This window comes from Procambarus clarkii, chromosome 54 (assembly GCF_040958095.1).
Source record: "Procambarus clarkii isolate CNS0578487 chromosome 54, FALCON_Pclarkii_2.0, whole genome shotgun sequence".
NCBI classification, from domain to species: domain Eukaryota; kingdom Metazoa; phylum Arthropoda; class Malacostraca; order Decapoda; family Cambaridae; genus Procambarus; species Procambarus clarkii.
Genome location: NC_091203.1, coordinates 28771295 through 28796272, shown reverse-complemented (window position 1 = coordinate 28796272; position 24978 = coordinate 28771295). Strand labels below are relative to the sequence as shown.

General features: G+C 39.9%; 1 protein-coding gene across 1 annotated transcript in view; it reads right to left on the bottom strand.

Annotated features, from left to right (window-relative positions):
- Positions 1-24978, bottom strand: part of LOC123771328 (small conductance calcium-activated potassium channel) — a 623340-nt gene that overhangs the window by 26693 nt on the left and 571669 nt on the right. Inside the window, 4 exon segments of the mRNA XM_069305218.1 lie at positions 5565-5675; positions 6024-6134; positions 22177-22349; positions 22352-22509. Coding sequence (XP_069161319.1) covers positions 5565-5675; positions 6024-6134; positions 22177-22349; positions 22352-22509 — 553 coding nt within the window.

Below are 24978 nucleotides of genomic sequence, written 5' to 3'. Positions count from 1 at the left end.
TCTGTAGTTTTATTCTTATGTTTAATGAAGAATCTTTTAATTTGAAATAATATCTTTGCAAATGGAAATATGAAAATGGGATTAAGTATGCAATTATGGAAAACGGACTGATTGAGGGAGGGTGAAAACTGGCTGGCTGGCTGATGTCATTAAAGATTAAGGATGACTAGAATCGTGCATCTCCAAGGTAATTAAAATTAGGGTTAATGGGAGGGTGCTGTTTAATCTCCATGGGAAAAATAATGTAAGCCAGAAACGAAGTGTGACATTTCCTTCACAATAATTAGGTACACCTAGAACCGTGCCCCACATTGTTTACAGAAAAGAACAGTACAATAATGTGATCATGCATTGCTGAGGTAAATTGAAATTTCAAGTACAGCTAGAACTGCACGTTGCCGAAATTGATTGAAAATTTTCGTACGCTAATAACCATGCGCTGATATTGTTCACGAAAAAAAATGTACGCCAATCACTGTGCATTTGGAAAAGTGAAACGCACGGTTATTGGCACACTCACCACTACTCACAAAGGGTACACGATAGGAACTACACCCACACAACACAGGAGACAAGGTACGAACTACACATCTACACCACAGAGGGTACAAGATACAAGCTACACATCTACACTCATACCATACAGGGTACAAAGGACGAGCTACACCACAGATGGGCAAGGTATGATCTATACCACAGAGGGTACAAAGTACGAGCTACACCACAGAGTATAAGCTACACATCTACACCCACACCAAACAGGAACAGGTTGGTGGTGGTAGCTGTGGCAGTGCTCACGTCCTCCCAACACACCATGCTACAATACCGTCCGCGTTAGGCCTACACAAAGCAGGGAGGCCTCGAGGCAAACAGCAGATAACCAGCAGTGATAGCAAATTATCATTCCTCGTTGCTCTCAGATTCTGCCTCTAGATGGAGATGGTTCTGGTAGAAACATCAGCCAGATGTTCACATGAACATAGCCACACCATCGTATATTTCTGCTTATAGGAAGCATAGTTTCATGTAATCATAAAGAATACATTTTAATTTCTTACAACAATAGATACAAAAGTTAACGAAAATACACGTGAAAAATAATCCATTAACGTGCAATTCCTTATGCAATGTTAACAAGAACTAACAGATATACCTCTTAATTGATAACTAAAGTTTTGCAATCTTCATTTAGAGGACGTTAGCAAACAACAAAATTTACTTTTCATGAAACCTGTTAACAGAAGCCAGATCACACGGGGATTGATTTATTCCAAAATTTTTGTAATATGAAAATTTGATCTAATTAACATTATATTTCTTTGTGAAAAAATTTGTAGTTATATATTATACATTATATAATATATATGTGTGTGTATGCACAGAATAACCACATGTGAAAAATAGAGAATGCTTAATGCATTTTTGGCTAATTCGCCTTCATCAGAGCAAAGCAGAATGAAGCGTTTCATTCTACTTTGCTCTTATGAAGGCGAATTAGCCGAAAATGCGTCAAGCATTCTCTATTTTTCACATGTGGTTTTTCTGCGCATGTGTTTCACATGTGGGTTATATATATATATATATATATATATATATATATTAGTATATTTTGGTAGCAGTCTTTCCTGTAGACATATATTATTAAATATGACCGAAAAAGTAAGATTAATAATTCTAACACGAATTTTCTCAATCTTTCGTACATTACGCTTCACTGTTGGAGGTAAATCAAAAATCAATTCTCCAAAATTCATTTTTATTTCTAGTCTGACGCGACACGGGCGCGTTTCGTAAAACTTATTACATTTTCAAAGACTTTAGTTCACAAATACACAACTGAATAGAACTTACGTATCTCCGATTTTATATCTACATTTGAGTGAGGTGGAAGGGGTGATGTGGCATTAACACAAGACAGAACAAAATGTGGTATTAATAGGGTATTAATTTCATCAACACAAGACAGAACACGAAACAATGGATATTGAATAGAAGTGTTTGTAGAAAGCCTATTGGTCCATATTTCTTGATGCTTCTATATTGGAGCGGAGTCTTGAGGTGGGTAGAATATAGTTGTGCAATAATTGGCTGTTGATTGCTGGTGTTGACTTCTTGATGTGTAGTGCCTCGCAAACGTCAAGCCGCCTGCTATCGCTGTATCTATCGATGATTTCTGTGTTGTTTACTAGGATTTCTCTGGCGATGGTTTGGTTGTGGGAAGAGATTATATGTTCCTTAATGGAGCCCTGTTGCTTATGCATCGTTAAACGCCTAGAAAGAGATGATGTTGTCTTGCCTATATACTGGGTTTTTTAGCCCAATTATTGCACAACTATATTCTACCCACCTCAAGACTCCGCTCCAATATAGAAGCATCAAGAAATATGGACCAATAGGCTTTCTACAAACACTTCTATTCAATATCCATTGTTTCGTGTTCTGTCTTGTGTTGATGAAATTAATACCCTATTGTGACAATAATCTCCTTCAAAAGATTGAGCCTGCTCTTCCCTCCACAATTACGTCGATACAACTATATAAAACTACTATGGAAGAAATGTCCAACAACGACAACAACATCTCCAAGGTTTGCCAGAGCGCAAAACGTATGCAGCCAGGAACACCTGCTCAGACTCAAACCGCCAAACTACCCGTCTTGCTGTCGGCTCCTCTGATTGGTCGCCGGTCGGGCTGCAACTGCACTCCACCCCCCCATACTACTTGATGTCTGGGGCCGCCACGACCTCAGTCCTCAGAATATTCCGTGCTTTCTCACAGTTAACACTTCTCCCTGCTAGACGTAAGCTTTGGCGTACGTGTACTAAGAAAGGTGATAGCTTAAAGCCAATATTCCAGCACCTTTCATTTACTTGTATATTGCACTTCTTGTTATTTTGCTCACTTGTCTTAACGTAACTTTTCATTGTCATTTAATTATTCTTATTATTTTGATTGATTGATTTTATTATACGAATTTGTTTGACCATTTTATTCATGTTTTATTTCTTTAACGTAATTAAAATTTCATTGTTAAAATTTACTTGTGTTTTGTGTGTCTTCTCCTTACCTTACCACAGACGAAGTTCCAGATTTTCTATTTTTTTTTTAATACTATGTGACGAGGCCATACCCCTAGCTTTGAACAGCCGAACACCAACGCGTTACCGTCACACCTATTAATACCCTTGTTCTGTCTTGTGTTGATGAAATTAATACCCTATTAATACCACATTTTGTTCTGTCTTGTGTTAATGCCACATCACCCCTTCCACCTCACTCAAATGTAGATATAAAATCGGAGATACGTAAGTTCTATTCAGTTGTGTATTTGTGAACTAAAGTCTTTGAAAATGTAATAAGTTTTACGAAACGCGCCCGTGTCGCGTCAGACTAGAAATAAAAATGAATTTTGGAGAATTGATTTTTGATTTACCTCCAACAGTGAAGCGTAATGTACGAAAGATTGAGAAAATTCGTGTTAGAATTATTAATCTTACTTTTTCGGTCATATTTAATAATATATATATATATATATATATATATATATATATATATATATATATATATATATATATATATATATATATATATATATATATTAATCCACTATTATGAAAACATGAGATGTAGACTGCATATTTCGATCCCAACCCGGGATCATCTTCAACAGTGAGTGAAAATAATGACTGTAGCTGCTGTTTGTGACATCAGGTGAGGTGTCCTGGGAAGAGGTCAGTCTGGCAGTAATTTGCTTTAGCAACTTTTAAAGCACCGTTCAGGAACCAATTAGGGCATTTACTTTATTGAGTTGACTTTATATTTTATTGACTCCATACATTGAAATGAATAAAATGTAGAGACAATTCAATAAAGTAGAATACCCCAATTGATTCCTGGGCGAAGCTTAAAAAGTTGCCAAAGCAAATTACTACCAGACAGACACCACTAGGCATAAGGAAATCGCTAATAAGAACAGCTTGGTCATTCTATATAATTCAAACTTAGAGCACACCGCTAAGAACTTAAGCAAAATAGGTAAAATAACAAAATTAATTTTCATTTACCTAAATTAAGTCAGAAATGAATTAGTAAACGTCTATCAGAAGAAAGCTAAAACTGAGGACGTCGGAGTCTATAAGATTCCTTGTGGTGATTGTAACAAAGTTTATTATGGCCAAATAGGCACGGATCTAAACATCCGTATCACCCAACACAAGAGGTCTGTTAGATATGGCCATGAAAGCTCGGCTTTATATTGACATGTAAGTGAGGCCGACCTACCTGATGTTTGCCCAATCTATCATATTTTATTGGGTTATATTCTTGTTTTGTATTGTTTTGTATCATATAATTAGTTGTATAATTGCATATGGAAAATATATCTGGCATCTTTTTATGTATTCTACGTACATGCATAATACGAAGGCAGGGGAATCAGAGAGAATATATTTACATATATTCATAAATATTGACATTTCTATTGCCTGTTCTCCAAAATCTGCATGTACGTTATTGAAATATAAAACAGAATTCACACTGCTTGGATTACCACTTGGTCACACGGGAGACATCTCCCGTCACGCAGGGTGCAGTCGCACCTCCACAGATCTCCAGTATCAGCTCTTGATACTGGAAATGGTTCAAAAGGGCCACCACTTACGGGCTATTCATGCCCGTGCCACCTTTTGGGTGGCTTAATCTTTATCAATCAATCAATCGCTTGGATTACAGAGCAATCAATGAACACAGCAGAGAATCAACAGAACTCCCATGAATAAGGAGGAGGACCTGCGGCTGTGTTACACCTTAACTATGTTCTTATAAAGTCACACACTGTAAACTCAATAAATAAATACACCCATGTTAAGTGTTGGCTCAGATGGATGTGTCTTATGTTCTGGTTGGGAAAGTGAAGTTATATGAAAAAAAGAGTGTTTTAGAAATGTTTGTGAGTGTCATCTTCGTACTGTGATTGTCATCTCCGTATATATTCTAAATATGAAGGCCGAATAAACCACATTTGAAAGGTGAAAATATTATTAAAACACTTTCAACCCAACTGAGCCATCATCAGTAGCAAAATATTTCACTGCTAATGATGCCTAGTTGGGTTGAGAGCTTTAGCATTATTTTTACTTTTCAAATTTTTTGTACCTGATAATAATGTGATCAGGTTTCAGTGATTATTTCGTGCTCTAAATATGAAATATAAATCCGGAATAAGTGACAACTGACGTTTTACCAGCTGGTGGATAACGTCTCCCAACTTATTATTAGATAAAAGAATAACATTAAAGATAAAGTCAATTTTGCATTATTACGTAACCAAAAACATCGAATGTCAAACAGACAAAATTAATTTGAGCAAATGACAAGGAGTAAAATGATTCCAAGAGAGACGAGACGCAATAACTTGCCCACCACTGGCGCTGCTTAAGACTTCCTCGATGCCTTGCCACCTGCTAAGGAAGTCCAACCATCCAAGAGGTGTTAGTGCACCAAAATTACACGAAAAAAAAAATGATAAAAAGTTAGACTCCCATCATGCGGCTCACTCGTCTTACCCTCCAATTGAGCTGCTTTTCCATCATAAGAATATGAACCCTCTTTTCCGCAGGCTGCAATTGTATTTTAGTGAGCAGAACGGCCACAACGAGCGCCATGCTCCCGTTACCCTGCACGGACACCCGCATAGCACCGGTAGACCCGGAGGTTGTGGAGGTAGAAGTAGCAGTGGTGGTTGTGGAGACGTTGATGGTTGTGTACGTTGTGGATGAGACGAGGAGAAGAAAGACAAAAAAATAATAACACATTGATACATCGACTATGGCAACATCAACGGCTTTACTGCCAATGGCTGTGAGATTGTTTACCTTCACTTTTAACCCTCTCGAGACCAAGGCAAAAAACAAGGTCACAGCCACCAGCCGTAAGGGCGGCGGTCAGGGACAAGAAGCAGGGGAGGCTGGTCCAGGAAATGATGCAATGGAGGCATCTACTCTCCCATAATAAAAATAACTTACCCTCTTCGTTAACTGTGTGTCCATCATGAAATTGTGTACATGTTTCTCTGCACGGCTAAGTTCCATTTTACGTGAGACGACAGCGACCAATAAGGCAGTGCATCCGGCCCCCTGGTGGCGGCAGTGGAGGAAAGGTTAGTTCCAAGTTGAGAATCACACACACACACATGTTAATGCCAGGTGCATTAGTTAGATATTTTATATATTAGAAGCTATTTAAAGATAATAGTTATAAAAACTAGGAAGATTATGAGATGAATCTCGTCTAAAAGAGATCGTGTGATTAACGATAAAATGGGTGATGGGTTTTCGGAGTAAAATGAAGTTAATAGTGTAAGGAAAATTAGTTATGGAAAAAATTTAAAGGAACAAATATATAATACAAAAAATATATAGAAAAATATTAATATATAATACAAAAAATATATAGAAAAATATTAATATATAATACAAAAAATATATAGAAAAATATTAATATATAATACAAAAAATATATAGAAAAATATTAATATATAATACAAAAAATATATAGAAAAATATTAATATATAATACAAAAAATATATAGAAAAATATTAATATATAATACAAAAAATATATAGAAAAATATTAATATATAATACAAAAAATATATAGAAAAATATTAATATATAACAAAAAATATATAGAAAAATATTAATATATAATACAAAAAAATAGAAAAATATTGGATAATCAGATCACTTTGTAGTCTATTTTTCATTGGAGTCCAATTTCTAAAATCAAGATTAAGGAACAAGATTTATAAACTAGTTGGCAGTGATTTTCAAACATGAAAAACTTGGGCCAAACTTGGTAAGCATAAATGTACTCCAAGAAGATCGTAAGTTATATTTGGTCGTAGATATAGGAGAATAAACCTAACGTTAGAGATGAAGAAATGTGAGTTGCTGGTGTCGTAAATTTGTCGTTGAGTGGCTGGTGTTGTCGTAATTCTTGGTCGAAATACTTGGTCGTAATGTATGGTCGTAGTGTGTGGTCGTAATGTATGGTCGTAGTGTGGTCATAATACCTGGTCATAATGTGTGATCATAAAACATGGTCGTTATACCTGGTCGTTTGTGTGGTCGTTATACCTGGTCGTAATGTGTGGTTGTTATACCTGGTCGTATTGTGTGGTTGTTATACCTGGTCGTAATGTGTGGTTGGTATACCTGGTCGTTTGTGTGGTCGTTATACCTGGTCGTAATGTGTGGTTGGTATACCTGGTCGTATTGTGGGGTTGGTATACCTGGTCGTATTGTGGGGTTGGTATACCTGGTCGCAATGTGTGGTTGGTATACCTGGTCGTATTGTGGGGTTGGTATACCTGGTCGTATTGTGGGGTTGGTATACCTGGTCGTAATGAGTGGTTGGTATACCTGGTCGTATTGTGGGGTTGGTATACCTGGTCGTAATGTGTGGTTGGTATACCTGGTCGTATTGTGAGGTTGTTATACCTTGTCGTATTGTGGGGTTGTTATACCTTGTCGTATTGTGGGGTTGGTATACCTGGTCGTATTGTGGGGTTGGTATACCTGGTCGTATTGTGGGGTTGGTATACCTGGTCGTATTGTGGGGTTGGTATACCTGGTCGTATTGTGGGGTTGTTATACCTGGTCGTATTGTGGGGTTGGTATACCTGGTCGTATTGTGGGGTTGGTATACCTGGTCGTATTGTGGGGTTGTTATACCTGGTCGTATTGTGGGGTTGGTATACCTGGTCGTATTGTGGGGTTGGTATACCTGGTCGTATTGTGGGGTTGGTATACCTTGTCGTATTGTGGGGTTGGTATACCTGGTCGTATTGTGGGGTTGGTATACCTGGTCGTATTGTGGGGTTGTTATACCTGGTCGTATTGTGGGGTTGGTATACCTGGTCGTATTGTGGGGTTGGTATACCTGGTCGTAATGTGTGGTTGTTATACCTGGTCGTATTGTGGGGTTGGTATACCTGGTCGTATTGTGGGGTTGGTATACCTGGTCGTATTGTGGGGTTGGTATACCTGGTCGTATTGTGGGGTTGGTATACCTGGTCGTATTGTGGGGTTGGTATACCTTGTCGTATTGTGGGGTTGGTATACCTGGTCGTATTGTGGGGTTGGTATACCTGGTCGTATTGTGGGGTTGTTATACCTGGTCGTATTGTGGGGTTGGTATACCTGGTCGTATTGTGGGGTTGGTATACCTGGTCGTAATGTGTGGTTGTTATACCTGGTCGTATTGTGGGGTTGGTATACCTGGTCGTATTGTGGGGTTGGTATACCTGGTCGTATTGTGGGGTTGGTATACCTGGTCGTATTGTGGGGTTGGTATACCTGGTCGTAATGTGTGGTTGTTATACCTGGTCGTATTGTGGGGTTGGTATACCTGGTCGTATTGTGGGGTTGGTATACCTGGTCGTATTGTGGGGTTGGTATACCTGGTCGTATTGTGGGGTTGTTATACCTGGTCGTATTGTGGGGTTGGTATACCTGGTCGTATTGTGGGGTTGGTATACCTGGTCGTAATGTGTGGAAGTATTTTCCCCTCAAACGTAAAGCAAAGTCAAATTTTAAAACCATGTTCACTGTAATAAAATAAAATGAACTGAGGAATGAAAATAACTTGGCAAACAATAACTAAGAATAACAGAGATAAAGAATGATAACTAATTATATTTAATAGCATACACAAGAGTATACACAATCATGAAAACACCCACACGTGTGTGTGTGTGTGTGTGTGTGTGTGTGTGTGTGTGTGTGTGTGTGTGTGTATTTTTCCTCTTATTATTTCACTATTTCCTCTTTCGCTCGCCATACCCTCAGCGTTCCTTCACATCTCCGGACATCAATCTCATTCAATCGTAATATATTCGTTTAAAATGATTATGCAGTATTTGGGCCCTCTGCTGGAATTTGAGTCTGGGCATTTCTTTATACATACTCCCATAATGCCATCATTTAAGGTAATAAATGTATTTCTAACAAGCACAAAACAAGCTTCACAGATTGTCAACTTGTACAAGATTCTTGCGTCACGAGTGTTTAACACCTGTGCAATGGGAATGGAATTACCGCTTCAGCATCTCTTGCAACTTCACACACGATCTTGATCCACTAACATAACGCATTTATTGCACCAACCAATATCCTTCCCAAGTAAGTAATTATCAAAGAAGGCACCAAGCCGGTAAGGCTATGTAGCACCATCAAATGTGCGGGATAATCAGTGGGCGCTAAATATTACTGAGGATGTCAATATGAGAACAGAAACACATAAGGCGAACGATACCAAAAGTATCCGACTCACCAAAACTGTAAGAGGGGCAATGTAGTTAGGACAATAAGGAGCAGGACAGCGCTTCATTAAGTGTCCGTGAGTTAAGAGCGTATGGACAATACGCAACCTTGCCAGAGCTGTTTCCCACCGCCAGTTATGGTGGTAAGAAGGCCACAGACACACACTACTCTTAAGAGTATGCAGCTTGTTACCAGTAACATTGGACCAACAACCCTGCCAATGGGCAAGGATGGAGGAATGAGTAAGTAAGTAATTATCAAAAAAAGGCACCAAACTCGGAAGGCTATGTAAGGATGGAGGAATGAATAATTGGGTAAAAGTCGGAATAATGAATACCTTTACGGGACATGGGACAAGTGCTGCTAGCTTCCCTAGCGGCAGCGTCCATACACTCATTCAAAGAGAGACCAATATGGCTGGGAACCCAGCAAAACTCAACTGTCTTAAATTTACTAGAGATAAGAAACAGCCAGTGTTAAATCTCGACTACCACCGGATAGACTGGATTAAAGGACTCCAGAGCCATGAGGGCACTGTGAGAGTCAACTAGAACCACAAAGGAGGATTGAGTGTGAGAAAGCCGGAGACGAAGAGCATAGAGAATAGCATAAAGTTCTGCCGTGAAGATGCTAGTCTCCAAAGGCAGGCGACACAGGTGTGGTCAGGATAAACAACAGAGTAGCCTACACCGCCTGCAGACTTAGACCCATCGGTAAAGATGGGTCTAAGTGTACCGAGACGGGTGGGGTTAAAAGTAACAGGCATTTACCGAATCAACAAGGTGTTTATGAGGGTAGAAATCGTCAGGTGTAGAATCCAGATAGTGGAGATCAAAGTATTTAGCCCATGAAGTAGGACCAAACAAGAAGTGGTACATATTAGTTTGGGAAGGGATCGTGCGAGTGCGGCCGTGGCGGGGACGGCATTGAGAACCCACAGAGAGAGAGGGGTTAAAAGGCGCAGTAGTCACAATGAGAGACTGAGCCATGCCAAGGGACAAGGTGGTCACTGCTGGGGGCTTGGGGCTCGACCCAACCACAGAGGGAGGGAGGGGAGCCAAAGGGATTAGTCAGGAGGATCAGGAGGAGGAGCTAGGTCTGGGCCCAATGTAGAGCGGGCTACAGAGCCCGGTCTTCTAACACAGTCCAACTCGGGGGCTAAGTCGCCCACTCCACGAGCCTGAGAAGTCATAAGAGGAACAGTATTCAGCGACATGAAAACGAGAGAGAATACTTTATTCTTGAATGTGCCCCCGTACCCACCACAGAGCCACAGTTAGAGGATAGGACACCCAACAAGAGACAGGTCTTGCCGGGGCCCCCAGGGGTGCGTTGTGAGAATACGCCCCACAAACGCCACGTTAAGAACCGTCAGTCAGTCAAGATCAGGTTCAGTGACGAAAGAAGGATTTACAATAAAAGCGTCCTCTCGCTCGCGACGTTGGGTACCACAGTTATACAGGTGAGAGAGTATGCCTCCCCAAATACCCGGGCGTCAAAACAGAAGAAGTCCAAAAGAATAATCAAGACTGGCAAAAGGTCGGCGGGAAATGACAATTAGAAAGAAGAGGGGGGGGAGAAAAATGAAACAAGGAAAAGGAAAAGATATCTGGCAAAATTGGTGAAGACAACAGCAGGAGCATAAGGCTACAAAAGGACAGAGGACTGACCCATGGAGCATCACACTCTGGCAGCCGCCCACCAAGACCCTTCACGACGCCAAGGGCCAGAAAGGGAGGGGGGGTATATTCTTCCCAAACTCATCTCCCGATTTCACTTCTGTAAGTTTATCTTAAATCAAATACACATCCTACAGACTTAAAACTCATTAACGACAAAAATTGTCTTCCATCATTCTCTACGTAATTTTCCCCTTCACTGCATTTTACTAATATTGAATTTATCATTTATTTTAATCTGACATCTTACACACACATAGGAAGACTTTCAACTACCGTCACCATATAATGATTTATTTGTAGACAAAGTTTTCTACAATTTTTTCATTCACCTCAAATATCGCTTATCAGCAATTTATTGAACTTTTTCTCTGTCTTTCATTCTCAGGCTGTCCCTATGATTCACTCACTCTCACTCTCTCGCAGCTCCAAGCCATTTTCGCTCGTTTCCTGTCTGTCTGTCTGTCTCTCTCTCTCTCCTGCTAGTTCTTTATCTTTTTCAACATATTCTTAAAATTTTATAAATTTGTTGTCTCGCTCGTTTACCATCTCGTTTCCTCTCTCACCATCCGCAACAAATCATCCTCTATCAATTCCTTAACCTCTTATTCTGATCTGTTGACGTCTTCCGTTCCCTCTCGCTCTCTGCTTTTCTTTTTCCTTTTCTTTACCCCCTTTCACTCCAATTGACGCCTCTAGCTCCCTCATAGTTTCCTGATTCCAGGTTTTTGGTTTCCAACACCTCTCTCACCCCTTCATTTTCTCTCTCGTTCACCTGTTTGTCATTTCTCTATTTCTGTTTTCTCCTGTTTACCTCCATCTCGTTCAACGATATATTGTGATATACGTGTAGAATTTGTTTAATTCGTGGACACATAAACCAAAAAATAAGACATAATAAAGAACTTAATGGATAGATACTTAAGTATGGCACTATGGTTTCCCTCTGGAGTGTGTGTGTGTGTGTGTGTGTGTGTGTGTGTGTGTGTGTGTGTGTGTGTGTGTGTGTGTGTGTGTGTGTGTGTGTGTGTGTGTGTGTGTTTTTATAATGAATTTTAATGGGATGATATATGAAGTACTTAAATTGGGCTACAAGGTCCTATAATAATTTAACTGGCATATGTAGCAAAAATAAATTATAATTAAGAGAATACAACTAACATGTTTTCTACATAATTTCTGAAATCCTACCTTCTATCTTAGACTAGTTTTAGTACAAACTCAGTCAAAGCATGAGGCATCTCAAATTCCTTTATATAGAAAAGTTGGGTAATATATATATTATATAAATGTAATTAGTTATCTTAATTAACATAGCTTCACAACAAACCAGTATGACAAATTTAGTTGCAATTAAAATTTAATGGCATATAGTGGTAAGCAATCTGAATGTTGAAATTACACATGCCTTGCATTCAAAGTGTACATTAAAATGGAGTTCTCATGGTAATTTCTTATTTAATTTCATTAATACACACCTGTGTGGACATCTGCGCCATTCTTCAATCAAGAAACATCAATACATTAAGAAAATATTAAGCTGGTTTATCAGATAATTAAGAAAATATTAAGCTGGTTTATCAGATAATTACTAATTAAAAAGACATCACGCAACAGGCTGTTGACAAATTATTTTAATATAAAATCACCAGCATCAATACAGTTAGATGTTAAGCTTGCTAGGTGGCAAGGGAGGATGACGAAATCTCGAACAACTAACTCACAAGAAAGTCAAGGATGGTGACGACGTTTGATAATGATCCAGGACGGACCGAAACGTCGTCAGTTCCTTTATATCTGTGGGTTAGGTGTCTAATTTTGAGCAGCTTTATTTGTGACTTACTGTCTGAATATGGAAATGTTTCATTGATATGAACTTGCACAGAAGAATGTCCAGAGGTACCCTTCGGTGCCTGAGGTATGGGACTTGTCAAGGCGTAATGGCTGTCATCAATGATCAACGTGTTAACGCTTGAGACACGGGACTACAAAAAGAAGTACCTTACTATATAGTCATTAATCAAATATACAATAGTTTTGGATAATTTAGGACAAATGGACATGATTGTCGTGGAAGAAAAATGTAAATGGCAGCAACTCCGTCACAAAGAACACTCCTTTGTTGAACAAACCATGCATAAACTCATGCACCAATACTTGTTTGTCTTCACATGCGCGCGTCCCGCTGACCTCCACACCCCTGTTAAATAGTTCAGATTGGGCAACTTTGAGTACATATTCCCAGCCCACCCTTGAACAGTTCTTAAACGCACTGAAGTATTTATTCTCTTTTGGGGGGATTTCAAAAAGATACTGTGGCAAAGTCATGTGCAAAGTCAAGTCATAGAATGGACCTCAAGCTGCGTATCTTTTTGAAACAAGAGCTTATAAACCTGTAATGAAGAGAGTTAACCAAGATGGTAGTATTTAACAGTGCATTTTTTTTTTTAGAAAAGGCTTTTAGTTTAAACTGACAGCATACAAGAGAGCAAGTTTAAAAAGTAAAGGAAATTAATTGATGTTTGTTAGAAGGAAAGCTTTTGTTTATAGTGGCACTGAGAGCCCTGTTATTTCATGCATGAGCAAAAAGCTGCTTTAGCGCCAAGAGACTATGCAAGACATGAGCTGTTTACGGGCCACTGTGGAGAGGACTCTTCACCGCGGCTTCAGGAGGGTCCTCGGTCCCTCTCAAGGGGGAGGCACGCCTCAACCAATAATTTACAGTGATTGATAATGACTATTGAGTGGGAATTGGATAGCACACACCGTTTATCATTGCCGCATGCCGATTGGTGCTAGAGATACAAACTAGTAAGGTCATCTTTTAACACTCATTGGTTAGTGTAGAACGTCCCATTCGTCTGGAACCATACGACAAGCTTTACTTTGTCATTAACTTATTTTATGAAAATAAAGTGTTGAGGATTATGACCCACACAGCAACATGGACCAGATGTTCAGTTAGCCAGCACTCGACGACTCCAGTCAGGAGTGAAGGCACGTCATCCATACAGCATGTGTTCCCCCATCAGTCACTAGGGACAGGTCATGGTACGGCCTAACTACACGCTATCTTAACACACTATCTTAACACACTATCTTAAACGCTAACCTAACACACTATCTTAAACGCTAACCTAACACACTATCTTAAACGCTAACCTAACACACTATCTTAAACGCTAACCTAACACACTATCTTAAACGCTAACCTAACACACTATCTTAAACGCTAACCTAACACACTATCTTAAACGCTAACCTAACACACTATCTTAAACGCTAACCTAACACACTATCTTAAACGCTAACTAAACATGCTAATCTTAATTGCTAGCTTAACACTACGTTAAACGCGAGCTTAACATGCTGTCTTAAACGCTAGCTTAACACGCTGTCTTAAACGCTAACCAGGAAAATGTCTTTCGTTTCAGGATGGCTATCTCATGGCATAAGCCAAATTAGATCACAAAGAATATATATCTTCCTCTATGATAGGGAAAGGCGAGAAAATGCAGGCGAGGAGTCACAATAACGTGGCTGAAGTATGTTGACCAGACCACACACTAGAAAGTGAAGGGACGACGACGTTTCGGTCCGTCCTGGACCATTCTCAAGTCGATTGTGTTGAGAATGGTCCAGGACGGACCGAAACGTCGTCGTCCCTTCACTTTCTAGAGTGTGGTCTGGTCAACAAGACGAGAAAATATTTTCACAAGAAATAAATTTCTCACAAGAAATAAATTCTGAAAAGTTTACATATTAAGCAATATGTAAATTGGAAATACTGGTTTGAATCTTAATTAATACGACTTCTTTAAGAAACAATCTTTTATATGTAAATTACGATTTTCGTAATGGATTAACACACTATGTTGAATGAGTTATCACAGCATCTCTATAGTGTCTTGGGATTGTTCAACAACTGAATGGAAAATACTGCATATATCTCAGGTGATATTAAATTTGATTTCTGTGGTCTAGTGAAGACCAGGTACAGTTCCCTCCACCTACCTCCATGTTCTTCCCTCCACCTGCCTCCACGTTCTTCCCTCCACCTGCCTCCACGTTCTTCCCTCCACCTGCCTCCACGTTCTTCCCTCCACCTGCCTCCATGTTCTTCCCTCCACCTGCCTCCATGTTCTTCCCTCCACCTGCCTATATGTTCTTCCCTCCACCTGCCTCCACGTTCTTCCCTCCACCTGCCTCCACGTTCTTCCCTCCACCTGCCTCCATGTTCTTCCCTCCACCTGCCTCCATGTTCTTCCCTCCACCTGCCTCCATGTTCTTCCCTCCACCTGCCTCCATGTTCTTCCCTCCACCTGCCTCCATGTTCTTCCCTCCACCTGCCTCCATGTTCTTCCCTCCACCTGCCTCCATGTTCTTCCCTCCACCTGCCTCCATGTTCTTCCCTCCACCTGCCTCCATGTTCTTCCCTCCACCTGCCTCCATGTTCTTCCCTCCACCTGCCTCCATGTTCTTCCCTCCACCTGCCTCCATGTTCTTCCCTCCACCTGCCTCCATGTTCTTCCCTCCACCTGCCTCCATGTTCTTCCCTCCACCTGCCTCCATGTTCTTCCCTCCACCTGCCTCCATGTTCTTCCCTCCACCTGCCTCAATGTTCTTCCCTCCACCTGCCTCAATGTTCTTCCCTCCACCTGCCTCCATGTTCTTCCCTCCACCTGCCTATATGTTCTTCCCTCCACCTGCCTCCATGTTCTTCCATCTGTCCCCGAAACATCTCTACCGGAAATAATAAGAATTCACCAATAACATTAAAATAAACATAATGGTCTCTTATGTCTGGAAAATGTTATTTATTGACAAAGACCACATTTATGATGTAAAATAATTACATTATATATATATAATGTTATGATAGATGTTCCCTTCGGGAATCTTAATTTTAAAAATAGAAAAACCATTCATATAAGAAACATCTTGTTACAGATTCTTTACTTTAAAAAGCATGACGTTTTGAATACTTCTCGTATTCATCATCAAATCTAAAAAAAAAAGCAGAAGTCACAATAAAATAACTAGCAAACAAAGAATTCATACTGAATAAAATTACCTATCAGAAGTAAATATCAAAGAAGGCACCAAGCCGGGAAGGCTATGTAGCACCATCAAAGGTGCGGGATAATCAGAGGGCGCTAAATATCACCAAGGATGCCAATACGAGAATGGAAACGCACAAGGCGAACGATATCAAAACTATCCGAATCACTAAGAATTTCGTGGGACAAGTGACCGCGAGGGACGGTCGGATAGCAACACACACTCGTCCTGGAAGTCAGGACATTCAACAAGGATATGCACAGCTGTAAGAGGGACAATAAGGAACAGGGCGGCGCTCCATTAAGTTTCCGTGAGTTAGGCGCGTATGGCCAATATGCAACCTTGCCAGAGCCGTTTCCCACCGCCGGTTACGGTGATAAGAGGAAGGCCATGGGGACACACTACTGTTAAGAGTTCGCAGTTTGTTACCAGTAACAAAAGACTAACAACCAAGCCAACTGTCAAGGATGGAGGAATGAATAACTGGGTAAAAGTCGTAATAAGGCATACCTTTACGGGAGATGGGACAAGTGCGGATAGCTTCCTTAGCGGCAGCGTCCGCACGCTCATGTAAAGAGACACCAATATGACTGGGAACCTAGCAAAACTCAACTGTCTTAAATCTACTGGAGATAAGAAACAATATTGAATCTCGACTACTAGCGGGTGGACTGGATTAAAGGACAAGAAAGAGATATCAAACGACACTAATTATAAAGCAAAACACTTAAGCTTACTTAAAGTGATCAAACCAAATACAGTAAAACTTTGTAACTGTCACACAGAGAATAAAAGCCAATTCAAAAAATACAATAATAAAAAAATAACTAATAAAACAAACCACACTGTTAAACTTACGTGAAGAGATCAAACGAAGGGGAACTATTAATTAACACTTGGATAATCAAGGCTAATACAACTATTATAATAATGACTTCACACTTACAAAAAATTTATATAAAATAAACACAAAATAGAAAACAATTGTAAAATACTAGCCAAAACCTTATAAAAATATAAACATCAAACAAAATTAAACACCAGAAAATGTACTGTACGTCTTAATTAAAGAACTAAAAATATACAATATCAACATTTGAAATAAGTAAAAAAGACAAATCATGGTAAAATAATCATTTTTTTTTTACTTAAAAAAAAAAATAGAGGCCAGCATGAACTATAAATCAAAATACAAGGTTCACTGTGCATTATACAGTATACAATTGAACAGCCGAAAGATTGTTATTTAACAGAGGCCGCAGCTCCCTGATATATAAGCATTCCATTATTCTCAAATCCGACTGGTGATTCATACAAGTGTCCAGAATTTTAAAATCGGATTCCAGTAGAGAATGATTCAATTAATGACAACGATTTCTAATCTCCGAGAATGCTGGTTTGAGTAATGGTAATCCAGTCCTAACTGATACTCCCGGTGCTCAAGAATCCTTATCTTAAAGTTCCGAATGGAACTCCCGATGTACCCAGCATTACAGCTGGAACAATTACACATATATACGATACTAGAGCGCAAAGGGGGGGAGGGGGTAATGGATCTATAACTTTTTAACTGTTCACGAGTAGCTAGCCAGTCTAGCTACTGAAGAAGACTTGAATCTACATCAGTAGCTATGGGGTACCTGGAGCTCTGCAATTACTTTATTCACTCTCGTATTCTTGAAGATATCCTCACAGTGTATCCAAAATTTGCCAGTGCCGGCTACTAAACATATGGCCCTGTATGACTAACCATCCTGCGAGATGTGGACTTTTAGTACCACTGCTACCTTATTCACTCTTGTGTTCATGATATCCTCATAACGAACCCGGAGTCTGTCAGTGCAGACTACTTATCATATGCCTCTGTATGACTAACCATCCTGTGTGATGGGTTTTTTTAGCACAACGTAGCTCGCTTTTTGACACACTGTACTCCCCTTCATATAGTCTAGGGCAGCTGCACAAATGCAGATGTACCTAATGTATTAATTAAAAAATATTTCCTTAAGCACATTCAGTAGTTTCATTGCTCAATATTATATTTTATGAAAGGAAGAGGGCGATGAGCTGGGAAAGGGGGAGCTGGGGATGAGGGGGGGGAGGGAGGACGAGGGAAAGTGTGGATGTGGGAGAGGGGAAGACAATGGAAGAGGGGGAAGACAAGAGGGAGAGGTGGGAGTGTGAAGACGTGGGTAGGGGAAGAAGGGCTCTAGGGCACCCCTCCTGGTATGTGTATGTATATCATTAAATATATTTGGTTAAATATGACCGCACTGCAGCGTTGTTGATCTTATAGTATAAGCTTTCTATACGTTCAATAATTTTCTTACTCTCGGGATTAAGAAGAGTAATGAAGCTACACAAATTCATGGTAAAGAAACTAATGATTATTGAAGGGGTTCATTTTCTACAAAGTTTCGTTCCACTGCGGGAATGAATATACACGGAGCATTGTTCCACTCTGGAACACTTTCAGGTAAGGAATGAATATACAATGTGCACCTCATATAGTTATTCCTTACAGAAGATGTTCCAGAGTGGAACGAAACGTTGTAGGAAATATACCCTTCAATAATCATTAGAGATTATTTACCATTTCTCCTCCATTTCCACCAACATACTCTCCCTGTCTCCTCTCAGCACACACACGCCCTTGCTGCATCTCCATCCCTACCCACATTCTCCTGTCTCCCGTCTCCCTCCATGCCCCCACACGCCCTTCCCTCGTCTCTTCCCATACTGAACACGTATGCCCTTTCCCCGTCTCCCCCTTCCCTGTCTACACACATGCTCTTCCTCTGGAAGTCCATGCTTTTCCCCTCATTACTCAAATACGCCCTTCTGTCTCATCCTTCCCTGCCTCATCCCTCCCTGTCTCATCCTTCCCCACCATGAGAGCGAGAGCAAGACTGGAACGCGAACAAGCCAACGATGAGGTCACTGCCCAGAGCCCCATGCCCACTAGTCAGTTTTCATCACATGACATAACTTTGTACCTGGCCAATCACCTGACTCTTATCTACTCACTTCACCTCTACTCTTATTCTTCGGCTAATCACCCGACATAATTTTGTAAGCAACTGACTTCCCAGATTTATAAATCAATGTTTCCTCATGTCTTGTCATTCCTCACTTGAGAATGAACCTTGTCGGTTCGAAACATTGTGTAAATTATAATAAGTATACCGTTGGTTTTATTCTTTTCGCCAACCTTGAACAAATATGACATTCCGAGAAATCCTTTCCAAATTAAACCAAGATGCTAGAACACTGGTAAGAGGAGTAGAAGCCCTGAACGAAAAAATAATCAACAAGGAATATGTAAGTCATACAATACATATACAATAATATTTCTATTGAAACTGATTTTATAATTTGGTATCCAAGAAGACCTCTCCCAAGCACTTTCCTATTGAAAGTGCTTTTGCAATTCCTTATTGAAGAAGCCATCTCCCAATTAATTTGGTGAGAATTTTCTAACAAATGAAGAAACAAAAGCATTAGACAATTGGCCATGTCTTAGAGTATTTATGTTGCGAAATTCTACATTTCAAATCTTTAGATGTTTGCCCAACATAGAACCTATTACAGTCTTTACAAGGTATTTTATAAATAACACAATTATCACTACGAGGGCTATTTACCAACAGTATTTTCGTAATTAAACAATACATGTATATCAAAAAGTTTCAAGGCCTTGACCATAACAGCCCTCGTTGTGATAATTGCACCATAGCGTACCTGGTTCTTTAACCACTAGACCACACGACTCTACAAAAATGTTGGAAGTCGTGAGACTTCAAGTTGGGGTGAGGAATTTTCAGTTGCATATTGGCTTGGGGACCATTCAAGCTCGTTCGCATACACACACACACACACACACACACACACACTAATATATATATATATATATATGTCGTACCTAGTAGCCAGAACACACTTCTCAGCCTATTATGCAAGGCCCGATTTGCCTAATAAGCCAAGTTTTCCTGAATTAATATATATTCCTTAATTTTTTCTTATGAAATGATAGAGCTACCCATTTTATTATGTATGAGGTCAAATTTTTTTTATTGGAGAAAAAATTAACGTAGATATATGACCGAACCTAACCAACCCTACCTAACCTAACCTAACCTATCTTTATAGGTTAGGTAGCCGAAAAAGTTAGGTTAGGTTAGGTTAGGTTAGGTAGGTTAGGTAGGTTAGGTAGTCGAAAAACAATTAATTCATGAAAATTGGCTTATTAGGCAAATCGGGCCTTGCATAGTAGGCTGAGAAGTGCGTTCTGGCTACTAGGTACGACATATATATATATATATATATAATCTGCATACATATTTTATTCACTTCGGACAATCCAAGCCTCACTACGTTTCAAAGACTGTCAAATCTGCTATCCAACTGGAACTTTGGGCGTTTCCCTGCGGCGCCACTTTAGCTTGCTGGTGTTAGGTGATCCAAGGACTAGTCATATAAATTGCTAACTACCACATTGTGGATAACAACATTTAATTCTCTTTGGACCATCGGAGCCTTGAGCAGCAGATCACATAAAAAGCAGCGCGCAGCTCTACCTGCTGAGTTACCAGCACCCCTTAATATATTGACCAGACCACACACTAGAAGTTGAAGGGACGACGACGTTTCGGTCCGTCCTGGACCATTCTCAAGTCGATTGAGAAACATACTTCAGCCACGTTATTGTGACTCATCGCCTGCACTCCTTAATATAGAAGGAGTCCAAAGACACCTATCTGCTGTCCAACTGGATTTTTAAGCCTTCCAACGGCTCCAATGGTCCAAATTGAATAAAATATCAACAATATGGTGTTTAGCGATTTATATGACTATAACGAGTATCACCTGACACCTACATGCAAAAGTGGTATTCCAGGGAAGGCCTAAAGTTCCTGTTGGAGAACAGATCGGTGTCTCTGGAAACCTTCCTTACATTGTAACTTTACTGTCTGCCTCTAAAGTCATAATAATTCCGGATATGTTTCATTCCCCCGTCTTGGTCAGATATATATTCTACTCTACCTTGCCACTTTTGATAAGACATTCCTTACTTAGACGACATTTAATTTGTTGAATGAACCAATGAATATATATATGTCGTACCTAATAGCCAAAATTCACTTCTCGGCCTACTATGCAGGGCCCGATTTGCCTAATAAGCCGAGTTTTCCTGAATTTATATATTTTTCTAATATTTTTCTTATGAAATGATAAAGCTATCCATTTCATTATGTATGAGTAAACTTTTCTTTAGATTTGAGCTAAAACTAACGTGTATACATGACCGAACCTAACCAACCCTACCTAACCTAACCTATCTTAACCTAACCTAAACTAACACAACTAAGTCAATAATTTATGTTCCTAATATAAATGATAATTCAAATTAACTAATTGGAAACAATTCATTGAAAATAAAGAAAATCACGGTCTATTAGGCAAATCGGGCCTTGCATAGTAGGCCGAGTAGTGCGTTCTGGCTACTAGATACGACATTATATATTATTTAATTATTTATAAATATTATTATCAGTACTATTTAAATATTATATTAGTTGTTTAAGAGTTTTAGAGGGTGATGGTGTGTGAGGTCCGCAGCGAGGTCCTCTCCAGGCAGGTGCCGTCAACATGATCAGCTGACACGTCTCAGTGCAAACCCAGCCCCTGGTGCTGCCTCAAGCTTTGGTAAGACGCATGCAAGGTTCTCTACCGCTCGCTCCAGAGGGATGCACGTGGTATAGAAGTGGTAGTAACAGCAGTAGTAATAGTATTGATGATAGTAGTAAATTAATTGATGTAATAGTGGTAGCATATACAACGTACAAAAGTACAAAATCAGGAACTCTTTTAACAAAAAAAAAGAGCTAGAGAGTTAATGGCAAAGAACACAGGAATGACTGGTTAGTTTAGTGTAAATGTTTAATTTTAAATTATTAGAGGAACTAAATGATAACAAATTATTAATTCTGAGAAATCTTAGAAAGAGATGATAATAAACTCGCAAGGCTACAAGGGCTGGGTTGAGGCTATTGATAACTCTCTTTTGCGTCCTGAATCTCGTTTTCTGTTGCACCTGAGCTGGCGCCACTTACCATGATGCCTGTTGTCACCGCTATACCCCTCCCACAGTAAGTATTTGGGACAATATCACCATACCCCACGGACAAGAATGTGATCGCTATAAGCCACATGGTGTTCAACAAATTGGCATGTTCTTCGTCATGGTACCTGTTGGGAGAGCGAGAGAGCAGTGACAGGTAAGAGGGTCGAGGGTAGAGTAGCCACTTACCATGATTCCACAAGCCACAGCGATGGTCCTGCCACAGTACGTGTTAGGAACAATATCCCCGTACCCAACACATAATATAGTGACAGCGATGAGCCACATAGCGTTAAGCAGATTAGCATGTTCTTCATCGTGATACCTATAGAGTACAAGACATGACCATTAAAGTGACTCCCGGGGCTAGCCCGGGGTTAGGTCAACCACTGAACACCAATCAGGGTGGACAACAACCAGTAAGGGGCGTGGTTTCATCAACCGGGTGATTCATTGCAAGAACATGATTGGATGCAACATTTAAATGGGAGTGGTTTGATGCCAAGGGCTTAATCTGACGGTATACATCAAGCAGGCCGGTATCAATCTACACAACTAGATGGCTATTGGCCAGGAGGAGTTGGAGAGTGAGAGAGACAACACCGAACGTTCCGCCAGCAGAGGACGTTACGTGTGAGCACGTGGCGACAGTTAAGACCATGTGTTCATAGCTGTACTATATTGTAGTTCACCACACCAGCCCGTTCTTAAGCTAAGCCATTTTTGTATATATGTATATAACTTTTTTTTTTTAACTGAGCTTCATTCATAGAAATGAAGCTCAGCGACGAAAAAAACAGCTTTGGGCTTGGGTTACTAAATGAGCCCTTAACTGGGCCCTAGACGTACTCCGGGCCAGTCCCCATCGTGGCTACCCCACAACAACACTGTAGCCCCAACTGGCCCTGCAAGGGTGCTGAGAGGAGAGGTGAAGACGGTAAGGACTAAGGATAGAGAGAGATGTGCGAGGCTAGTTGCTTGCACCTTACACATTCTGCCACTCTGAGTGTGTACAGCTGCATCACCAACCAGCGCATCTCTCTTGGAGAGTGAATCAGGGGCTTAAGAACAATCTAGTGCATTAAATTAACTAGAAATATCTTTACCTGTGAGGGTAAAGTGAAGTCCTTTGGAATATCGTGAAAAATCATAAAAATACTGTTAAAAATAAGAATTAAATGTGAGAGATTCAACACATATATGTATATATATATATTATATATATATACTTAGTATTTGCATGCTTGTCATTGATAAAAAGGACTGGTACAATGCCTACAGAAAATGACTTTTCGATTTGCTGATTTCTGTCATCAGCCGCGCTGAGGCAAACACCAGGATCATCTGCTGATGAGCTGAGCGTCTGAAGCGGCCTCCTCGGGCGACAGGTCTCGGCTGATGGAAGCTTTCAGTCAAATCAAGAGCAGAGTACATTTTCCGGAGGTCGTCTTTGCTGACTGACCAACGAATTGAGAACGGAATGATGTTGGGGCTACTGTGCTGCGGGGGAATATTATACATGGTATAGAAAAATAATATATTGACAAGAAAAAAAAATAACTATACTAGAAGCCATGTCTAATAACGTAATTTTTCTAGGAGGCTTAAGAAACGAAAAAGATATATAACTGGAACGTCTAGTATGCCATTCACATCACTACTTAATGCTACAGTTGCTAGATTCCATTAATACTGTAATGTACGGAGGCCCGACTCTGAAAGTGAGCTCCAATTGCTATCAATATTCTGCAGGAATAAAATACAATTAGATGAAATTAACTATTGAAATTAGACAATGGGCTGAAGTACATCACGTTGGAAGTTTAAAAAAAAGGCATAATGTTAGCAGTCTATTAGTATGTCTAGTTAGCTATCAATAATAAAATTTCAGAAAAAAAATAATAATGCTTCAAAATTTTAAAACAGCAGAGGAAAGGTAATTTGAAGCGCCCTCAACATAATTACGTGCGTTGACAAAGAGCTAAGGAAAGGTAATTTCAAGCGCCCTCAACATAATTACGTGCGTTGACAAAGAGCTAAGGAAAGGTAATTTCAAGCGCCCTCAACATAATTACGTGCGTTGACAAAGAGCTAAGGAAAGGTAATTTCAAGCGCCCTCAACATAATTACGTGCGTTGACAAAGAGCTAAGGAAAGGTAATTTCAAGCGCCCTCAACATAATTACGTGCGTTGACAAAGAGCTAAGGAAAGGTAATTTCAAGCGCCCTCAACATAATTACGTGCGTTGACAAAGAGCTAAGGAAAGGTAATTTCAAGCGCCCTCAACATAATTACGTGCGTTGACAAAGAGCTAAGGAAAGGTAATTTCAAGCGCCCTCAACATAATTACGTGCGTTGACAAAGAGCTAAGGCTAGCTAACGATGCCACTCCAAGCTGCTTAAGCTCTCACTGCTGTTTTAGAATCTGGAAACAGCGAAACAAAACATAAAAATGAACATGCATACTGTCTCCGCATATGGAGTTCTAAGGGACATTCTAAACGCCATTTTTTTGGCAGAAAATAAATCATGTGATGGATATCTATATTGCTAGAGAGGTGGTGTGAAAGGAGATGGACACGCTGATCTGAAGACCATCTGAGCTGCATTCCGGAAAATATCTACGAAGAACAGCGAGGAAATTATCTGAAGAGGATATCTGAACATCAGTGTCATAGAAGCTAATTATGAGTGAATGTTTTCTTAAGGAGGATCTGGACTGCGGTCCGCGTGACTTGAAGCTTTATCTACGGTTATTTACGAAAGTGTAATATCACTATAAAACATTTATATA